Raw genomic sequence first — 19873 nt, 5'->3', positions numbered from 1 at the left:
CAAGTGCACATCTCTGGAGGTTCCCAGACATATGTGGGGAGAGGGTCCCTATAACAGGGTGGTCTTCCCGCAGCCAAGCAGGTAGGCCTGAGTCACCGTGACTTGTGTATTCACACAAAGGGAAGACCGTGTGAGACACTCAGGTCACGTGCATGCTTTAAGGGAATTTATCCAGCCACGAAAGAGGAAGCAGGGAGATGCTGTGTAAAACCTGAGGTGACCCTGGCTTGTTCCTTCACTAGCCTTGGGCCTGCAGCTGAGGGACAGAGCCCAGCAAGTCACACAGCCTCTGGCAAGCACCCACTGTAGACCCAGCCTGAGCCAGCCTTGGGAGAGGACAGAGGGCAGCCTACAGGTGAAAAGCCCACCTTTTTGCCAGGCTTCTGAAAACCTCCAGACCCCGCCACTTGAAACCTCCTGGACAAATGCAACTTACTAATCTCAAAGTGGCGAAAACCTGGGAGGTGCTTTATCCCATTTTGCAGATGAGGAAACTGAGGACCTGAGAGGGAAGCTGGAATATAGGAGGCTCTTAGAAAAGGCTTCCCTCGGTCCAAGATTATAATTCCCTTGCTAATAAAGTCTGCTGGAAATGAACTGAGGAGCCGTTGAATGCATCAACAAGACACAAATATATGACCAAATATGTTTGCATAGATTCACAATGGCAGTGACAAAATTTGGGTTCCAGAAGTCTGTGGTTTAGACGTCCAAGTCCCTGTAGTAGGTTTTTATGCCAATAGTGCGACCTCCCCCTGCGCTCTCCTTACGCAGTACTTCTGCTTCCTCCCCCAACTCACTCGAGAGTTGCCTGCTCAACTGAGAACAACCTACCCACGACTTAATGTCAACTAGGGCCTTACAATCATTCTCTGTTTCTTCCCTTCCTGTGTTTAAGGAGGAAAGGAATGTAAGAAGGTGGTGAGGAAGAGGTAGGTGGGCATGTGGAATTTGGAGACGTGGGCATCTCTCTGTGGAGGGGGCAGCTATCATTGCGTATGAGCTTTCCAGTTCTTCACACTATACCATGTGGTCGCTGGGCCTGTTTCCTCATCTGAATGCGGAGGATAAAACCTCCAGGCCTGCCAGCCTCACCTTGCAGATCAGCTGCAAGGGGCTTGAAGGGAGAGGGAGAGTGCAGTGGGTGACAGGCTCCACAGCTTAGCTCCCGAGTCCAAAGGGGACACACCAAGGTCAGCAATTAGGGCCGTCATCACACAGGGTGGGCCGGGATGAGGACATGCTGCCCAGGCCTGCCCGGCGACACTGGCCCTGTTCCAGGACAATCCTTAAGCTGCAAGGTCATGTGCTGACTATCCGCTTACTCTCAGCCTGCGTCCCAGACTTGGCTAAGTCTTGCTTTGCCCGCCTTCCCCGGGCTCCCACCGGTCCAGGGGGCTTCAGCCCGCTCAGCCTGGCTTCAAGCCATCACCACTCGCCCAAGAATTACAATGGCCCCCAGCTGCGCTCGGTAGTCACCCTGCTAACTCTTCCTCCACACACCACCAGTGTTTTTTAAAAAATCCCTTTGACTCAGCTCTTCTGCTAGGAATTTATTTGATGGCTATGCTGGCAAAAGTACTCTAAGATACATGACCAAGGATGCTCACTGCAGCATTATTTGTAATAGCTAACAACTGAAAATAACCCAAATGTCCATCGATAGATATTAATGCTGCTGCTCAGAAGAACAAGGTAGCTCGTATGTGCTGATGTGGCAAGATCCTGCCGTCCTGAGGTGTTAGGTGAGAAAAGGTGTGGAAGAGTCTATAACTAGGATGACAGTAAGTAATGGGCATAAATGCCTTATTATACGTCCGTACTTTGCTGGTTACTACACAAGAAACTAAGATGGGAAAAGAACTAGGGGTTGCCCTGGGTGGGGTGACTTCGCTTTCATAGCACACTTTTCTGAGTTCTCTAAATTTTCACCATTTATATGTAAAAATTCTTATCTTTAAAATAAATAGTAAAATGGACAACAGGGTTCAGTGAGTTCCCTGGTCCAGGTCACCTGCCATGGGAAGCCTGGGGTGCTTGACATTCAAGGCCCCCAGTGCGCTGGCGCCTCCAGTCTCACCCCCAACTCCCCGACTCACCAGGATCCTGTGACTCCCTGCTTTTGCACACCATGTTGCCTTTTCTCAGTAACCCCTTCACACACACACACACCAAATCTGTCCTTTCCCTGGTAATCCCTCCTGCCACCCCACCCCTACCCCACCCCCACCCCCACCCGCTGAAAAGATGAGTTGTAAAGTGGAAGAAGCACAAGCCTGAGACACACCAGCTGCAAATGCAGCCTGGCCATTTCCTAGCTGTGGTGGGTGCGAGGTCTGCTCCAGGTCTCTTCAGAGAAGCTGCAGCTGCAGGGAGTGTCCGAGGGGAACTGCTCTCAGAACAGTCCCCCTGGGAATTGTGCTCAGCCCAACAAAGCCATCTAACCCAAGGTATCTCCAGCTCTGGGGACCTGTGTCTGTCCAATGACTGGTGACAGACTAAGTGTCCTTGGAGAAAGGCTCAGCACCTCGCCTCCAGGTGGAACCACTCTGCTCCGGAGCACCCACAGAACTGAAATGGTTATGGGGGGGCGGTGGCCAGATGGCTCAGTTGGTTAGAGTGTGAGCTCTTAGCTGTAGGGTTGCCGCTTTGATTCCCACATGGGCTAGTGAGCTGCGCCCTCCACTAGATTCAAGACAACGAGCTGCCGCTGAGCTTCTAGAGGGGTGGCTGGATGGCTCAGTGGGTTAGAGCACAAGTTCTCAACAAGGTTGCAGGCTCACTTCCCGCATGGGATGGTGGGCTGCGTCCCCTGCAACTAAAGATTGAAAATGGCGACTGGACTTGGAGCTGAGCTGCGCCCTCCACTAGATTGAAGGACGACTTGGAGCTGATGGGCCCTGGAGAAACACACTGTTCCCCAATATTCCCCTCAAAACTTATTTAAAAAACACACAAACTGAAATGGCCAGGGCCTCAGGTGCAAACTGAGCTGCCTCAGGTGCAAACTGCGCTCAGCCTCTCCTCAGCCTGGTGCTGCCACCATCACTCCCCCAGGCGCGGATCCTCAGGTTCTCCTGACTTTCACCTGCAAATCTCCGTCTCAAAGTGTTTCACAGGGAAGCTGACCTAAAACACCGGCTGTGTGACCAAGTTCCTTACACTATCTGTGTTTTCCTCAGCTTGGCACATAGTAGGCACTCAAGATTTTTCTTGAATATGGAAATGCCATTTACCTTGCAAGGACTTCATGAGGACTAAACAAGACACTGTGCATAGGTGCCTAGCCCCAAGCAGGACTTGTTATTAGAACAAACAGAGGCCAGTTGAACGCAGGATGTGCTGGTCCATTACCCAGGACGCTGGTGAGAAATCGACAATGACTATTCAGATTTTCCAGTCACTGTGAATGTGTCCAGAATTTAATCCCATAAGAACCAAGTGACCATCACAGAGCACCTACTGTGTGGCACACATTACATATACATATGCTCTACTCCTTAACACAAGGTAGGTCATATTAGCCCCAAGTTTTAGATGAAGAAATTGAAACTTAGGTGAAGATTCTTATCTGAAGTCACAAAATTGGTCGTGGGCAGAGCGGGGCAGGTCAGACTCCGGCGCTCAAGGTGTGGAAGCACATGCGCGGTGCCCACCCCGGACAGCACCCTCACACCAAGCACAGACTCCCATGCACCGGAAGCACTCTTTATTGTCAGCAAGCCCACAGACCAAAACAGCAGAGGCTCCAGGCAGGCCCCAGCACCGCCCAGGAAGCGGTGTCTTCAGTGGGGGGAGGGCCAGGGAGCGCTTCAGGCCTCAGAACAATCCTTGACTCCCACGGCACCGTGCAGATACAGAGCTAAAAACTTCTTGAACGTCTCTGGCTGGAAACCAGTCGGCCCAACAGGTTCCTGGAAAAGACACAGCCCATTAGAATCCTGCTACTAGGTTTAATGGCAGCAATTAAAACAAAGGTCAGTTTTATGTGAATCCTCAGTGCCTGGATAATAACTGTTTCTTTCTCTCAGGACCAAGGAGGGGCACTGGGGAGCTGGCACCAGAGGGAGGCCTGAGGGGCTGGGTCAGAAAGGAGGAGATGGAGCACCCCTAGCACCTTTCAGCCACATCTGCTGACACGGACCTGATCTCTAATCCCGCTCACTTCAACCACCACAAACAAATGTCTGTGGGGACAGAGTCCCAGAGAGCAGTTTCCAGGCTCTCGGCCTCACGTGGAAAGGTGCTGGCTCAGGTGGTAGATGGCCATCAGCTGTGACTAGTTGGCCATCAGCTGTTACCAGTTAGCCATTGGCCACTGAGATAACTGCCGTGGCTCAGCTAGCAAGCGCGGATTGCAGTTAGCACGTGAGGTTGGTTGGCAGAAAAGTGGACGGCAGGTTGAGGATCGTGTGGCTCCTGCTTCCTGTGTCTCCAACCCAGCTGCCAGCAAGAACATAGTGGTGTGACTCCCCTATCTATGGCTCCGTGGGTTTTCTTTTGTGGCCTCACCATGTCCTGCGTTCTTACGCGGGGAGCGGGAGCTGAGACCCCGCATGACACCCTGCATGACACATGGCACAGCAAGCAGGGTACAGCACCGGCCAGAATCCCCAAAGGGGTAATGCAGCAGTTTATACATGTGAAAGCTCAGCTTCGGAAGGCCCGTTGAGGAGCTGCGCCGGGAACGGGAGGTGCGCGGTCTGCCTGGGAGACTCGAGCCTCCGGATGGCACACCACCCTCTTGGCCATAGGAGTCGCCTTCCTTTTGGTGGTCTGCTGCTGCCGTGGGCTCCTAGCATTGTGGACATCTTACACCAGGGCCACCACCCACTCGGATGCCTGGCGCGGCGAGCAGGATTCTGACCAGGTAGGAGTGGTGTCTGACTCTGGCAGGATGACATGTGGCCCCCACACAGTGTGTGGTGCCCGGTGGCTACTGTTCTCAGGAGTTGGACCCCCGAGGAGGGGTGGGAGGACATGGATGGCTCTCCGACCAGCATAGAAAAAGCCACGCAGCTGCCGGGGAGCTGGACCCCGGGGCAGGGGTGGGAAGACGTGGACGGTTCTCCAACCAGCATAGGCTGGAGAAAGCGAAGGTCATTGCGGTCCAGCATAGGCTGGAGAAAGCGAAGGTCATTGCGGCCGTGTGGGCTGGGAAGTGCTTGCTGGGGCCGCCCAGATGCGGGATTTGTAGTCCCAGGAGGAAACACTTGCTGAGTCCTCGGTGGAGGATGCAGGTGAGGTCAAGGTCATTCCTCACCCCCAGGTTGGGGAGGACTTGGAGCCCTTGCCCTGCAGAGAGGGCACACGTTGTGGGGCCAACGCACAGCCCTGGTGAATGACTGTGGACTGTGGGGAACTGGCTCCATCCCTGATTTGATGGATCGCTTGACTGTTTGCTTGGGAACGTGCCACCGTGACGTGGAACAGGCGGATGTTTGCTTCTTGTGTCTTGACCGGCCGCCAGTGAGGCTGTGGTACAGCAAGACCCCTTGTTGGGGTGCGGGCGGGTGTTTGCTTCCTGTCTTGCTCGGCCACCGTCGAGAATCTGTGAGAACGCTGGCTGTGCCCAGACAGTAGGTGGACATTGAGCGACACCCTCTGGGACATTAATAGAACTGGACTAGAACTTTTTCTCGTGAGCTGGGTTCCTGACACAGGGCTACTCGCGGACGACGCTTATCGCGTAGATTATGAGGCGAGACCCAGTAGGGGTGGAATGTGGGGACAGAGCCCCAGAGAGCAGTTTCCAGGCTCTTGGCCTCACGTGGAAAGGTGCTGGTGTGGGTAGTAGATGGCCATCAGCTGTGACTAGTTGGCCGTCAGCTGTAACCAGTTAGCCATTGGCCACTGAGATAACTGCCATGGCTGAGCTAGCAAGCGCAGATTGCAGTTAGCAAGTTGGTTGGTTGGCAGAGAAGTGGACGGCAGGTTGCGGATCGTGTGGCTCCTGCTTCCTGTGTCTCCAACCCAGCTGCCAGTGAGAACATAGTGGTGTGACTCCCCTATCTATGGCTCCGTGGGTGTTCCTTTTTGGCCTCATCATGTCCTGCGTTCTTATGTGGGGAGCAGGAGCTGAGACCCCGCATGACACCCTGCCTGACATGGTCTGTTGCCCCTTTTCATTCCCAGGGACAATAAGCCCTCACTCATTCCACACACATTTATCAGACACCTTCTCCCTTTGTATTGGGCCTGTGCCAGCTGTTGGAAACCCAGTGACTTGAATCTGGCTCCTGCCCTCACACAGCCAGGTGTTCAAATAGCGGTAATAAAAGGTGGTGACAAACTTCATAATGGAAGTAGAAAAAAGATGCTAAGAAAATAGGGGAGAAGATGACTAACTCACTGACTTCCATACAATGAAGAGGCCATGTATGAATGAGTCTTAAAGGGCAAGTAGAATAGGTCAGAAAGAAAAAGAACAGGAAGGAGACCAGGGACACCAAAATGTGTGAGCAAAGACAGAAATGAAGGCGGGAAGAACATGGGGAGGCTGGAGCCCAGGGCCCTGCTGCGGGGAGGGGAGTAGGCGTGGGAAGAAGAGGCAGGAGGGGGCAGGAGAGGTAAGGAGGGGCCATCTGACCAAACCAGGACAGCCCAACACTGAGTTAGTGTTCTGGAAGGGAGCGGTCGGAGGCAGAGGACCTGCAGACATGCAGGGGAGAGGGAGCGCACGACACAGACAGAGACGCAGACGTGGCTGGTGTGGCTGTGCAGGTGAGGGCAAACGAAGGGCTCCAGCCCGGGATGCATGTCAAGGGCAGACACAACATCGGCAGATGCTGGAGAACTAATTATACAACTGTCATGCTGATAATGTTCAAAGGTTCAACAGCAACTGCAGTCAGCAAATCTACTCAGGCCAGTAGGGACACGGCACAGCAGCCAGTCAGACCCCGCAGCGCCCCTACTCTCTTCTCTCTCATCCCCGGATCCTGCTCTCTGTCTCTTCAGAGAGCTTATCACTGCCTCATGTTATACTATGAATGTATTTAGATACTGTCGCTGCCCACTGCACAGCAAGTAGCCTGGACTTTGTCCGCTGAGCCCCGGGGGTGCAGCAGTGATGATGCCATGGGAGGAATTCCCTATCTATGGAATAAAGTGAACGAACGAATCACAAGCCTCGCCTTTGAGGAGCTGGGAGCTTGGTTTGCGACTGTGCTGTCACGTGGGCACACAGGGGCTGTGGGAACCCAGCGGAGGTGTTGGGAATGGGCTGGTGGGTCCTTATGCTAAACCTGGAAGGTGAAGTAGAAGATGGCCAGAGGAAAGAGAAATGGGGGGTGGGGTGGGGTAGGGAGAGGGAGAAGCCTCCTGTGCAGCATCTACTAAGATTCCGTGCTCCTTAGGTGCAGGGCACACTGGGGAGTTGTGAAGAGCTGGGTGTGGTGGGTGCAGAGGGAAGTGGGGGGGGAAAGGAAGGGCTGGGCAGGGCCCTGGGTGGAAGGCACTGTTTTGGGCGATGGGCAGGCTGAAGGAGCCCTCAGGCAGAGGTCCTGGGCATGAAGCTCCTCAAGCCAGGGTCCCACTCATGAGCACCCCCAGCCCCACCCTGCTCTCTGGCGAGCGTGGGCCACGGCCCTGCTCATCACAGGCCAGACATGGCTGGACTTACCACGACCACCTTCTTTTTGATCACTGGGAGACACCAGAAATGCTGATAGAGCAGCTGGTCTGAGTCCACCCAGACCAGATTCTTGACGCCTTCGTTAGAGGCCAGATCTGTGGTGTTCAGTTGTAACACCAGGAACTGGAAGACACGTCCATCGGTGCCCACACTCTGCACGACTACTGGCTGCTCCAAAACCTTAGCGTCATTCTGCGAGGAAAAGGAGACAAGGAAATCCAGTCAGAAATGGTGGGGTGTAAGGAACAGCACAGACCCATCCCACATACTGGTTTCTCCACGGGGCGACGGAAACAGAATGAGTTCAGGGCACTGACCAGGGCCAGGCCTTCCCTCCCCCACCCAGCCCGGCTCTGCCTGGCCTGATGCCTCGTGGCCCCAGGGTGCCTGTTCTTCAGCTTGAGCACATTAAAGAATATTCTCACCATTGAGAAGTGATTACTGGGCCAGCGGCACAGGGCAGGAAGGTGAGCTGGGAAGTTAATGATGGGAAATCCTTCAAACTCCTGGCGTTACCTGATGGCGACAGGTAATGCCGTCAGCTCTGTCAGATGTGCGCCTGGAGGGTCAGTGAATATATAACCTCATCCAGTTCTCACTCCATTTGACAGATGAGGAAACTGAGAGGAGTGAGGCCAGTGGCTTGTCTGAAGTCACAAAGATGTGTGGCACAGAGCGCTAGGCCATGCCCATTTCCCACTTCTGCCTTGCTCCTAAGGGCCTGGCATCCTGGAATGCAGGCAGTCCTGGGCTTCATGCTCTCAAGCAACTGAGAACGTGCCCGATTCCTGGAGTGTCTACTCCAGCCATGTCAGCATCAGGATTTCACCAGTCAACACATTTGCTAATATCTCTTTCAGTGAGTGCTACTTGGTAATAATGATAATACTAGCAACCATTTACTGAAAGCCTCTCACGTGCCAGGCATTAGGCCAGTTTTATGTCAAGTCACCTCTGATGGCTTATCCAGCAGTAGACCCCACTCACCAGACGAGGAAGCTGGGGTTCAGAGAGGTGGTACACTTTGCTCCAGGTCACCCATGAGATGTGAGCGAGGATCAGACCCCACGCTATTAAATCACTTGCAACCCTCTTGTTCCATTGTATGTAACAGCAGCACCTCTTTTCACGCTCAGTAGTGTCCCAGTTTGGATGACAAATCATATATTCACCCTCCTGAGCCTTTGCAGCAATCCAGTTTGGTGATTGCTGCCCACTGGACCATTGGCAGGCTCACGAAGCACAACATCCCTGATTTGAAAGCGCTGCCTACACTCACTCCTCCAGGGCTGAATCTAACCTGAGGAATAGCTAATGGCAGACCTTCGCGTGGGCCACACCGGGACTGTTGGCCTTAGAAATACCTGTTCTTAGCTGCATGAGAAATAAATAAAAAGAAAAGTACCTCTAAGTGTTAGCTGAGAATTCTGTATTGACTCTTATCTCCCTCTACAGATCAATAAAACTGCAGGTAGTACATAAATTTCTCAGCAATTTTACCTTTTACACAGAAGCTCTTCCCATAATTGCTCAACTTCACATCCCCAGGAATAATCTGTACCTGGAGGGGGTGGGGGAGGCCTCCTTTCCTACACAACTGGGTGGCAATTAGTGGCAGCATTGCCACCCGTGCTCTGCTGGCAATGGCTGGCACAGAAGCTACAATGAGCCTGCAGGCCTGGGCCCTGGCACGTGACTATCTCTGCCTCCTTCTCCTGCCCCGGAGATGGGAGGCAGCACATCCTTCGAAGCTGGAGGGAACAGCGTTCCTATGCTTGCCAACCCACTCATTAGCTATGGGATCTTGAGCAAGTTACCCAACCTTCCAGAGTCTTCAGGAAGTACACAGAGAGTGGAAATAAAGATAACCTTCTAGAGATTGAAAAAACACAAGAAGGTCACATAAAGATGTGACAGCTGCTAATCTCTTAGCTGTGTGACCTTGGGCAAGTTACTTAGCCTCTCTGAGTCTGTTTCTTCATCTATAAAATGAAGCTAACAGTATCTGCCACAAGGGGTTACTACACGGATTACATAATGCAGTGGTCCTCAAATTTTAGTGCGGTGGTTTTCAAACTTCAGCTTGTACCTCACCTGCAGGGCTTGTTACAACACCCACTGCCAGGCCCCACCCACTCCCCGAGTTTCTGATGCAGTAGGTTTGGGGTAGGTCTGAGAATCTGCACTTCCAACAAATTCCCAGATGACGCTCCTGCTGCTAGTCCAGGACCACACTTTGAGAACCCCTGACATGAAGCACCCTACTTAAATGTCTGCATGTAGCAGACGCTCACCACCAGCAAGGTCCACTCCATTCCCTGTCTCATTTGGCTAACCACACCTCCCAGCCCTGCCTAGTTCCTAGAGGGAACAGGGTGGGCAACACAGCATTCTGAACTCCCTCACTCCTCCAGGAGGGCCTTGGGCTCTGACCAAGACTTGGGCGCTGGCAGCAGCTCTCAGAAAAACTCCCCCTCGCCCCTGCTCCCGGAAGAGGCTTTCCCCCAACCTTGGGACGGCTCTGCGTGACGACCACTCCGCCTGCATTCTACATCATCTAGGTCCTTCAGGCCTCCTCTTAGAATCAGGGGCTACCACCAAGGGGTACCTTGGGTCCCCAGAACCTGTCCTGACTTGGCAGGCAGGTCTGGGCCCTCTGCTTCACTTTTCCTGCCTGCCTGATGGAGCCTGGTGCTCCGGCTCCAACACGACAGAACAGAGGCGACATGCTGGAGCATGAACAACCGAAGCCTTAAGAGCTGGGTAGACCTAGTTCCTATCCTTCTGCACTAACTGCTGTGTAATGCTGGACTAGCGGCTTAGCCTCCCTATGATTCGGTGGCATAGTTTTAAAACGGGGGTCACAGTGAAACTGTGTGGGCTACTGCGATCAACACATGAGGCAACACAATAGGCCCCCAGCAGATGTCCGTTTGTCTCCATAGGGTGAGTGAAAGTACCTCTCTCTAAAATCGTCGGCCGAGCAAGGACGCCCCCGCGGCCTTTCTCTCTGAGCGCTATAAGGCAGGAGGCCCGCCATGGAAGCAGCGCCAGGCCCTCCCCCATACGTACCCCATAGAGGAGCCGGGCCTGGGCCAGGGCACTGCCAAAGGCGAACAGGATCATCTTGGCCCGCAGCTGGTCTGGCTGAAAGCGGTTCCGTCGTGACTGCGCCGTCTCCAGGAAATACAGGGTGTGGGGATGAGGGTAAGGATAGCCCTCCCGGAATCCTGCAGGGTACAGAACCACGTGGAGGGCAGAAAAGCTCAGTCAGCCTGCCCTAAGCCCCAGGAAAGTCCTCACCTCAGCTCAGGGCCAGGCTCTATAGAGACGCAGGAAAGGCAGACCCGTCACGCTAGCTCGGGGGCTGCCAAACTCCCGCCTTCCAGCCAAGTCTGGCCCCTGCATATTTTTAAAAATAAAGATTTTACTAGAGCACAACCCTGGCCACTCATTTGTATAGCGTCTATTGAGCAGCTATGACAGAGACCATAAGTGGCCTGCAAAACCTAAAATATTTACTATTTGGCTCTTTACAGAAAATGTTGGCCAACCTGTTACAGGTGATTCTTGCATGCCAGCTCCACCTCCGCCCCTTTCTCTCTCATTCAAGCACAGCGACGAGAGTGACGTTAGCAGGAGGATAACCTGAAGTCTATGGGAATAATTTTTTAAAAAGCAAATCGTTTGCAAAATCCAGTACTTTGTTAATTAGTACCAAGTGACTTGCCGCAGACCTCACAACACAGGTGCCGAGAATAAAGTTTAACACTTGCTCGTCTCAGCTACGACCCTGCCAGGTCATCATTCTCTTCACCTGCATGGTTCTGGGCTTCCAGAATGACTAACCTGGAGTCATGAAAGTGGGTGAAAAGGAAGAAAGAGCCTGGGAAAAGGTGGGTTCTGAAAATCGCAGGGGACAGCGCTACTTGAGAGAGAGACACGCATGGCTTTCCCATCTGCCTCAATTCTCGCTTCGCGTCCTCAGCGCGTGTAAACACCCAACACTCAGCACTCTGTGCCAGGCTCTGAGACAGGTACCAGGCACAGAGGCCAACAGGGCCTTCCACTGCCTTTGAGGAACTCGCAGTCTAGAGGGGAAGGCAGACAGGAAAACGGATCATAGCCATGTAGAGGGGCACGTCAAGCTACAAGGTGGGTCAGGAGGCTGTGGGAGGAAAGATAAGAGGCCCCTGATGAGACCGGAAGGTCCCAGAGCACTTCTGGGAAGAAGTGTCTCCTAATACGAGTTATGAAAGAGGAGGAGGCAGAGCAAAGAGCATGTGTAAAAGCATGGTGGGGAGAAAGGACAGAATGTGCTAAGTATAGTTGGAATACAGGGGGTCTGTTGGGGAGCAGAGAAAGGTGAGGCTGGAGAGAAGGGCAGAGGCCAGACCCAAAAGCTCTCATGTGATAAGCCAAGGAGTTCTAACTTTATCCAACAGGCAGGGGGAAGGGGGCTTGGAAGTGATGGGATTAAATCTGTATTTGAGAAAGGCTGCTCTGGAATTGCGAACTAGGTGTACTGGAGAGAAAACAACCTGGGGCAGACTGACCAGTTGGGAGGTTGTGGCAGCAGGCAAGTTGGGAGACAGTAGGGGCTGACCAGCTGCAGCTGCGGAAAAGAAGCAAGCTTGGGGGAGAAGACCTTGCAGCTTAGAGTAACTGCACGCATGGCAGGAACTGCGCGGCCCGCCTAGCCTGGCTGCCTGGTTCTCATCTGGGCTCACGGGGTAGATGGTGTGGTGCCTTATCTAACGGAGTCTGGATGAAGAGCCCCATTCAAGGCCTGTGGGGCTTCCTACCAGGAGGTTGGCCAGCGTGCATAGGGTGCACAAAAAGAGGGGATCTTTCAAGGGACCTATGAATACAGGAAGCATTTGGCCCCTGACAAAAGTCCCTCATGCCACCCATTAAAACTCTGATGTAACAGAGTTGCTTCTCGGGGGTCAAAAGCAAAGTCGGCGTTTGAGCCAATCATGTACCCTCCCTGAGCCTCAGTTGCCTTGCCTATACAATGGGGATAACAGTACCTGTCTCACAGGGCTGCGTCATGGGCCTTGGGAGAAACTGCATGTGAAGTGCCTACCACATAGTAAGTACTCACTACAGCCCTTCCCTTCGGAGAAAGCATGTCCCTCATCTCCACGCCAACGGCCTTGGTACTCACCAGTGTCGTCCTTCACGTCATACACGTTGCATTCCCGAAGGTCAACAGTGGGAGATATGGGGTCGAAGGTCTCCAGAACATGCGTCTCAGTAGCTTCAACCTCCTCTCTGGAGGCGAGGGGGGGCAGAGGATCCCTGGCACTCAGTCGGGCTCCGCTGGCACCGCGGACCTGAAGGAGAAGAGACTCTGAAAGGGGAGAAAGACCATTAGTCTGACGTGGTCTGAAGCCTTATGGCAGCTTCATCCTGTCATACTCAAGTGTCTACGGCTTTCTGCGCTGGTCAGCCTATCACAGAAAACAGGACTTGGGTGAAGATGCTGGTCCTAGGATTCCTGAGAGGACTGACCAAGGCACTCTTCTTCCTCTCTTCCCTTTCCAGGGACCCTGAGGCCTCGCGGTCTCTGTGGGTTCAGGGCTGTCCTAGATAGATCGTCCCAAGCACCTGCTCTAAGCTGGGTACCCAGAAATGAGAGTTACTCTCTGCTCTCTAGGAGCTCGCCAGGTAGTAAGTGCTACAACAAAAATATTAACCATACTGGAAGAGAGTAGAGGTGGGAAAACTGACTTCCTCCGGGAAGCCCGGAAAGCTTCCTGGAAGAGACAACACCTTCAAACTAGCTTCCGAAGGATGGAGCAGAGCAGCGTTTCTCACGTTGGCACTATTCCCATTGTGGACCAGACCACTTTAGTGAGGGAGGCTGGCAGCATCCCTGACGTCCATCCCCTAGATTCCAAAAGAACTGCCCTACATGGCCCCACCCCAGCTGGTTCAAGTCATGACAATCAAAAATGTCTCCAGACATTGGCAAGCTCCCCTAGAGGGCCAAATTGCCCTTGGTTGAAAACCGCTGGGTAAGAGTTTTGCCAGGCAAAGAAAGGGGGAGAAAAGCATCCTAGTTAAGGAGGCATGACATATGCGAAGGCACAGAGGTGTGCCACTCCATGGCAGAGTTCAGGGACATAAATCCAGATGAGTAGAGCATTATGGTGGGAGGGAGGGATAGAGAAAAATACTGAGACTAGAGACTGAGCAGAAAGGCTATTAAACCCAGGAAAAGGGCCCGACTGTCCTCAATAGCTGAGAGTACAAAAAATCGGTCCATTTAAGTTGGATTAGCCTATTTGCTACATTTGCTACATGGGAGACGTAGCTGTATGAGGGAAACTCAGCAAGCCTGCAATTGAGAACGTGTGTGGAAGCTCTTCACAGAGGTCCCCACAGGAGGCTACGTGTCATGACCAGGCGATATGTGCCTGGAACAACTCCTCGAGAATGGCCTTCTGAAGATTCTCCATGGAGGCAAATGTTCCTCTGAAGGTGCTTGGGTGTTTAGAAATAGTCAAATTGCAGTGTGATGGATAAGGATCAAGGCTGATGAGCTGATGGATCTAAAACTGGCCTGGCCAACAGCGCTGCCATTTAATTAGCATGTGGCCTCCCTTACTGAGGGTGTAAAAAAGGAATACTCCATCCATGGATCAACTCTGACCTGCTTGTTAAAATATATCATACCCACACCTCAAGAACAGTTTTCTAAAGTATTTCCTATTTCCTCACATATAATCTGCGAGGAAGATAAATGTGCCTGGACCTCTCCTAACCTTGGGTTTTAGATTCTCCCCACAGACCACTCTAGTGTGGTTTCCAATTCAATTCCCTCCACATCCCTCCTCCAGTGACAGCTCCAAATGGGGCAGTTTAATTAGAGGTAATACTTGATGATGGGCCAACAAGTACTCTTCTATTAATGAGGTTCACTAATTTCCTTAGTGGTGCTATTACCTCTGCAAAGCTGACTCCTTGCCAGGAAGTCCACACTTAAAGGGGCAAGCTGGAGAAACCTGACCGAGCAATGTCCTGGAAATCCCAAATTGTTCCATGCTGGTTTGTCTGCTCCCAGATTCCACCAATTAGAACACCTGTGTACTCTGAACATCCCTTCCCGAGACACCTGAGATTTAGTATTCATTCACCTGCCCCTGCGTTCAGCACCTAGTGTGTACCATGAACTGTTAGATTCTGTGGACAAAAGTGAGTAAGACATGGTTCCTGCCATCAGAGCTTCACAGTTTAGTGGGGTAGACAGAGAAGGTGTTAGATAATTACAACATAATACACAGCAAAATATGTTCTGTTGTGCTCAGATAAAAATCTGCGTAATGGGCATAAAGAGCACACAGGAAGAACAGCTAACCTGTGGATTCACAGAGGAAGGGGCCTTGAGTGGAGTCTTGCAGGTAAGAATTTAGTCAAATGAGGAAAGTAGAAAAGAGCTTTCCAGACAATGCACAGCACGCACAGAGGTGTAAAAGTTTGATGCCAAAAAGCTACACGTGGGGATAAGGTGTGGGGTGGGCAGGAAGGCAAGAGATAAGACTAGGAAGTCTAGGTGGGCAGCCAAATCAGAGGGCCTTGGATACCACGATCAAAGGTTTAAGCTACCGGGACATGTGAAGATCTGAAACGGGACGGGCAGAAGAAGATTTGCACTTAAGAAGATCACTCTAGCCGCTATGTGGAAAAGGGACTGGGCAAAGGAGAAAAGCATGCATGGGGGAAGAAGGCTCGGTGAGGGCAGAGACTGTGTGTGCTTTATTACTTCTTTATCGTCAACATTTAGGCACTTGTAGGTGCTCAATAGATACGGCTGAATTAATAGCTTGGAAAGAAGTGATTAAATACAAAAAAGGCTGGGCTATAGCTAATGATATTGAGGATGTGTCTGAGTCTAGAAAACTGGACCACGAAGGATGAGAGTGAGGATACCTATGGGGAGGGGTGGGGGGAATGTGAGCTGGTGGTGTGGCGAAGAGTACAAGATTAAAAGCCAGGCTAAGGCTTCCTGGCATACAATGACCAACCTCGAGTCCACGTGGTGCATGATGTGTAGCTTTTGGCACAGATCCGTCTGGCCAGAGAAGGATGCTTGGAAATCTGGGATTTGCACAGCTGTATCAGATTGTCCACAATGACTGGGCTTGGAGAAAAGAAGAAACATTTGGAGACATAAAGCAACAGGTTGATTCCAAAACCCATCAACTGGAAATCTTACTGACTTGGAAGGAGCTTACCAGTAGGTCTCTCTCTTGGGGATGTCTTCGGTGGAGTGCCAGAGACGGGCGTGGGAGATCACATTCAGAACGCGTTCATCTTGGTTCTCTAGGTGGTTCCTTGGATCTTCAACAAGGCTAAGCACTTTCTTGGGAAGGCCTTCTATTAACTTGGTCTTGGTAAGCCAGAGGGCCTGCTTTACACCTTTAGGGTAATCGGTCACAAAAACAAACAAACAAACAAAAAAACAATTCAGGAAGAGATACAGAGCCTGCCAGGTAACACCTTGGGGAAAAGGCTGCTGGGGGGGGGGGGGGGTAGGATTTATGGGATTTCTTCTGTGACATCTGAGAGATCAGAACTAAAAATAAAAGTATAAGCTAGGACAGACATTTCAACTCAACTTCAGGAATGACTGTCTACTTAAAGATGATTAATGGCTGTTTGAGATAGTGAATGCCTGCCACAGGGGGAATTCAAACCGTGGCCAAGAGAGCTGAGATCAGAAGTCTGAACCTTGCAGGCAAGGGTCTGTCTGTTGCCTGCAGGATCCAGTCAGACACTAGACTATGGGATTAGATCAATGGATGCCAACCTTTCAAAACATAGATCCCTCCTATTAACCCACACCCCAGTCCCTAACCAGAAAAGCCCGTATCTAACAAACATGCCTCCTTTATTAGATGTGGGTCCAGGATGAAGCGCATGCTGTCTAATCAAGGGAAAGCAGCTTTTGGAAAAAATGGGAATAACTTTTAAATCATGAATAACTTGAAGAGCCGTGAGTTTGGGAGCACATAAAACAGATGATTTTTCACATTGCATCTGACCCTGAGATTCTATATGAGCTAGTTCATAAACAGATTTTTGTATGAAGAAGCCCTGTGAAACATACTGCTGTATTTGTCAAAAGAATCATACTGAGGATGCTATTTTTATTACACAAGGTCCTATCTGAGACCTTCTGAGCTTCTCCCGGGCCTTAGTACAAGAAAGCTGGGCTTTTCCTGGGTACAGTACTATTTTGACTTATGGACATGATGAATTGCATAACTGAACATGTTTTTCTCTATACCAGGAGTCAGCAAACTTTAATTTATTGAAGGGCCAGATAATATTTCCAGCTTCCAGGCCATATAGTTTCTGTCACAACTACTCAGCTCTGCCACTATAGTATGACAGCAGTCATAGGCAAAAAGTAAACAAGGGGATATGGCGGTGTTCTAATAAAACTATTTACAGAAATAGGCAACTGGCCTAGTCAGCTGGCCCTGTCTCTGTACCGTTTGCTGATTGCTAGTAAGCTGAGAGCCAAGTTTGGGGCTCCCCATTAGCAAGTAGAACCTCACAGAATAGATGTTTTGTATTCACCTCACTGTTTTATCTTTCCTTTGTGTGGGCTGCCTCACCTATTTTTAATTTAATCTGGCTGTGTTGTAAAATTTCTGTAAGATGCTCGAAATACTTTTCAGGATAAGATGGAGTACAAATAAAGTAAAAGATTTGATCCAGACTGCTTTGTCTCTCAACACTAAGGAAGGTCAGTTATTTTCAGCGGGATGGGCTGTGGTGCCAGGCAAACCTCCCTCACTTCATTTTCCCCAGATCTGGCTTCCTAAGGGAGCGACAGGTTCCTAGGGACCTACATTCTGCTGTAAGTCTACACATCAGTGTACCCTCAGTTCAAAATTACACTGTGATCTTTTTAATGATTGTGCCCACAAGTTGACAGAGGGCTGGTTACTGCTTTAGTTGGCAAGGTACTCATCCCAGCTGGAAAAACACCACTCTGACTCAGGGATATATTCATTTGAAAAACTATGTCTGGGATTAAAGGGAGCCTAGGACACTTTGGGGGAGGCACCCTCCGGCAATTCCTTTTGTAGTAATAACGAAAGACAATGAGACTTCTCACTTTAAGGCTCACAAGACATTGGGACTACAAACATCTAGAAATGTAACTTCCTGGATTTTGTGGTGAAGCAGGAAAAAACCCTGGAGTGGAAGTTGGGTAACCTGAGTTTCAGTCCTGACACTGCCATTGTTCCTTAAACTTGAAAATGGATAAAGTAGGAAGATTTTATGGTTCACTAGTATCTGAATAGTCTGTACTAATTAGAGCTGCCATTTACTGAGCATTGCCACCTACCCTGTGCCAGGAGCTTTAGCTACAAGTTGGATGGCATTTTATGGAATGGAGGATAAAAGTTAGAGACTAAGGAATTTGCTTCGAGTCACATAGTTTGTCAGTGTGGGGCTGAGAGAACCTGAGCGTGTCCACCCTAAAGCCCACGATCTCTCCACTACCCCAATCTACTTTTCTAGTCCTGTATCTTGCAGAGTTTTATTACAGACTTTACAGAACCTCTGTGTACGGTGAAAGCATGGGGTATGTTTTCAGTCTCGTCCACCAAGTATAAACTTAACTTCTAAAATATTGCTAAGGCATTCATCAACGTGGTAATGTGACCAGGGTCACTCAAGGGTGCCAAGTCTTGTGAGGTCCTCCACAGCACCCTGTGAGGACACTAGAAGTGTTTAAAGGCTGGAAAGTCAGCTTTCAGTAATGGGTTTGAGCAGCTTATGAGGCTGACCAATTGACTTATGTTTTTTTCAAACCTAGGATTTATTCTCTGGCTTAGTTCCCCAAATCCTACCAGGTCTCTGTTTCCTAATGATTCCTTGGAAAATACTGCTCCCACTTACCTCAACCATTTTGTGTTTTTGGAATCTGCCCTACTCCCATCCTGATCTGGGGACTAAAAAAGAATAGGAAGGAAGAATGAGGAAAGCCACTCTCAGTAAACAAGCCCTACTGTGGACCCTGGAAAATAATTTCTGGTACTGCTCTAGACAGACTGCTTTTTTTTCCGCTCAGTCGTTTTGACGTGTTCTTAGTGAGAGTGAAAGGGGAATGGAAGTGGGCTGGAGGGCTTTTAGGTCCAGGTCCTTTCTTAGAAAACGTCTCTGCTCTGACCTTTGACAAAGGACACTGACCTATGAAACCAGATATGTAGCCCTGGCCTCACTATTAATCCAAAGTGTCCTGTGGGCAAATCACTTTCCCTCTCTGACATCTACCAATCCAGTGAAATGAGGTGATAGGTCAGGAGATTAAGCACTCTTTCTGTCTCTTTCCACTATAATCTCCCTCCATCTATTTCTTAAATGTACAGTTACATCTACAGCGTGTCAAGAGATGGAAGGGTTATGAGGCCCACCTAGTCAAAACCACTTATTTTACATAAAATGAGAGGCTCAGGAAGGTCCGTACACTTGCCCCAAATCACAGAGCTAGAGGCAGGGCTAGGCCTAAAAACCAGGTCTTTTCACTTAGCCACTTGACTCTCTAATAGCCTCTGCACACAAGCACAGCTCCTTACAACCCGCTTAATGCTGAAAACTCTCAGAAAACAGGAATCACTACTGGCCCTCTTTCGCAGACGAAGAAAGCGAGCCCCTTAGAGTCTTCATGTCTTGGCCAAAGCCAGAGGGCTGGGGTCAGTGCTAGGCAGAGGAACAAGGTCCCCTCCCGCCCGTCCTGGGGCCTCACCCTCGAGGAGGCGGCAACGCTGGTGAAAAGTGTAGCAGGGCTGGTCCTTGTACAGCGGATGCTCGTGAATCGGGGGCGGGCGGCGATACTTTGGATGCGTCCAACCAGGATCCCAGGGAGGGAAGACCGGCCGCGCCAGCCCGGGCATGAAGTGCATCTTCCCCGCGTAGGTGATGGGCTCCAGTCCAGGGATTTCGTACACCCTGTCTGGGGGAGGAGGCTCGGGCTTCCGCGTAGACCGCACGCCCCACTCGTACGCCCCGCGTCTCGGGGCCCCGCAGTCCCCAAGGCCGAGCCGTCCGGGGCGAGCCAGCGCCCGCCTTGCGGGCCCCGATGCCAACGCCATACGGATCTGGTCACTTCAAGACCTCCACCTGGACGCCGCCATCTTCCCGTGCGCAAGGCCTGCTAGGAACGAAAGGGGACGGGCGCCAAAGCTCGTTTTGTGAGTGGCAGCCACT

General features: G+C 51.2%; 1 protein-coding gene across 1 annotated transcript; it reads right to left on the bottom strand.

Annotated features, from left to right (window-relative positions):
- Window positions 1–3692: 3692 nt before the first annotated feature.
- Window positions 3693–19827, bottom strand: MRPL37 (mitochondrial ribosomal protein L37). The gene is made up of 7 exons (XM_019742881.3): window positions 19413–19827; window positions 15880–16063; window positions 15670–15785; window positions 12807–12992; window positions 10709–10866; window positions 7625–7828; window positions 3693–3914 (listed from the first exon to the last, which is right to left on the bottom strand). Exons 1-7 carry the CDS (start codon window positions 19756–19758, stop codon window positions 3813–3815), a joined length of 1296 nt encoding a protein of 431 aa, XP_019598440.1. The 5' UTR covers window positions 19759–19827; the 3' UTR covers window positions 3693–3812.
- Between the last annotated feature and the right edge of the window lie 46 nt (window positions 19828–19873).

Source organism: Rhinolophus sinicus, chromosome 14 (genome assembly GCF_057876585.1).
Source record: "Rhinolophus sinicus isolate RSI-liver-muscle chromosome 14, RSI-T2T, whole genome shotgun sequence".
In the NCBI taxonomy this organism is placed as follows: domain Eukaryota; kingdom Metazoa; phylum Chordata; class Mammalia; order Chiroptera; family Rhinolophidae; genus Rhinolophus; species Rhinolophus sinicus.
The sequence above is the reverse complement of the archived record's forward strand: the minus strand, read 5'-3'. Positions and strand labels throughout refer to the sequence as shown.

Coding starts and splice junctions, on each gene's coding strand:
- MRPL37 (XM_019742881.3), bottom strand. CDS start 19,758: ATGGCGTTGGCATCGGGGCCCGCAAGGCGGGCGCTGGCTCGCCCCGGA. Junction 16,064..19,412: donor GCGTTGCCGCCTCCTCGAGG/GTGAGGCCCCAG, acceptor ATTACCCTAAAG/GTGTAAAGCAGGCCCTCTGG. Junction 12,993..15,669: donor ATGCACCACGTGGACTCGAG/GTTGGTCATTGT, acceptor CTCCCCTTTCAG/AGTCTCTTCTCCTTCAGGTC.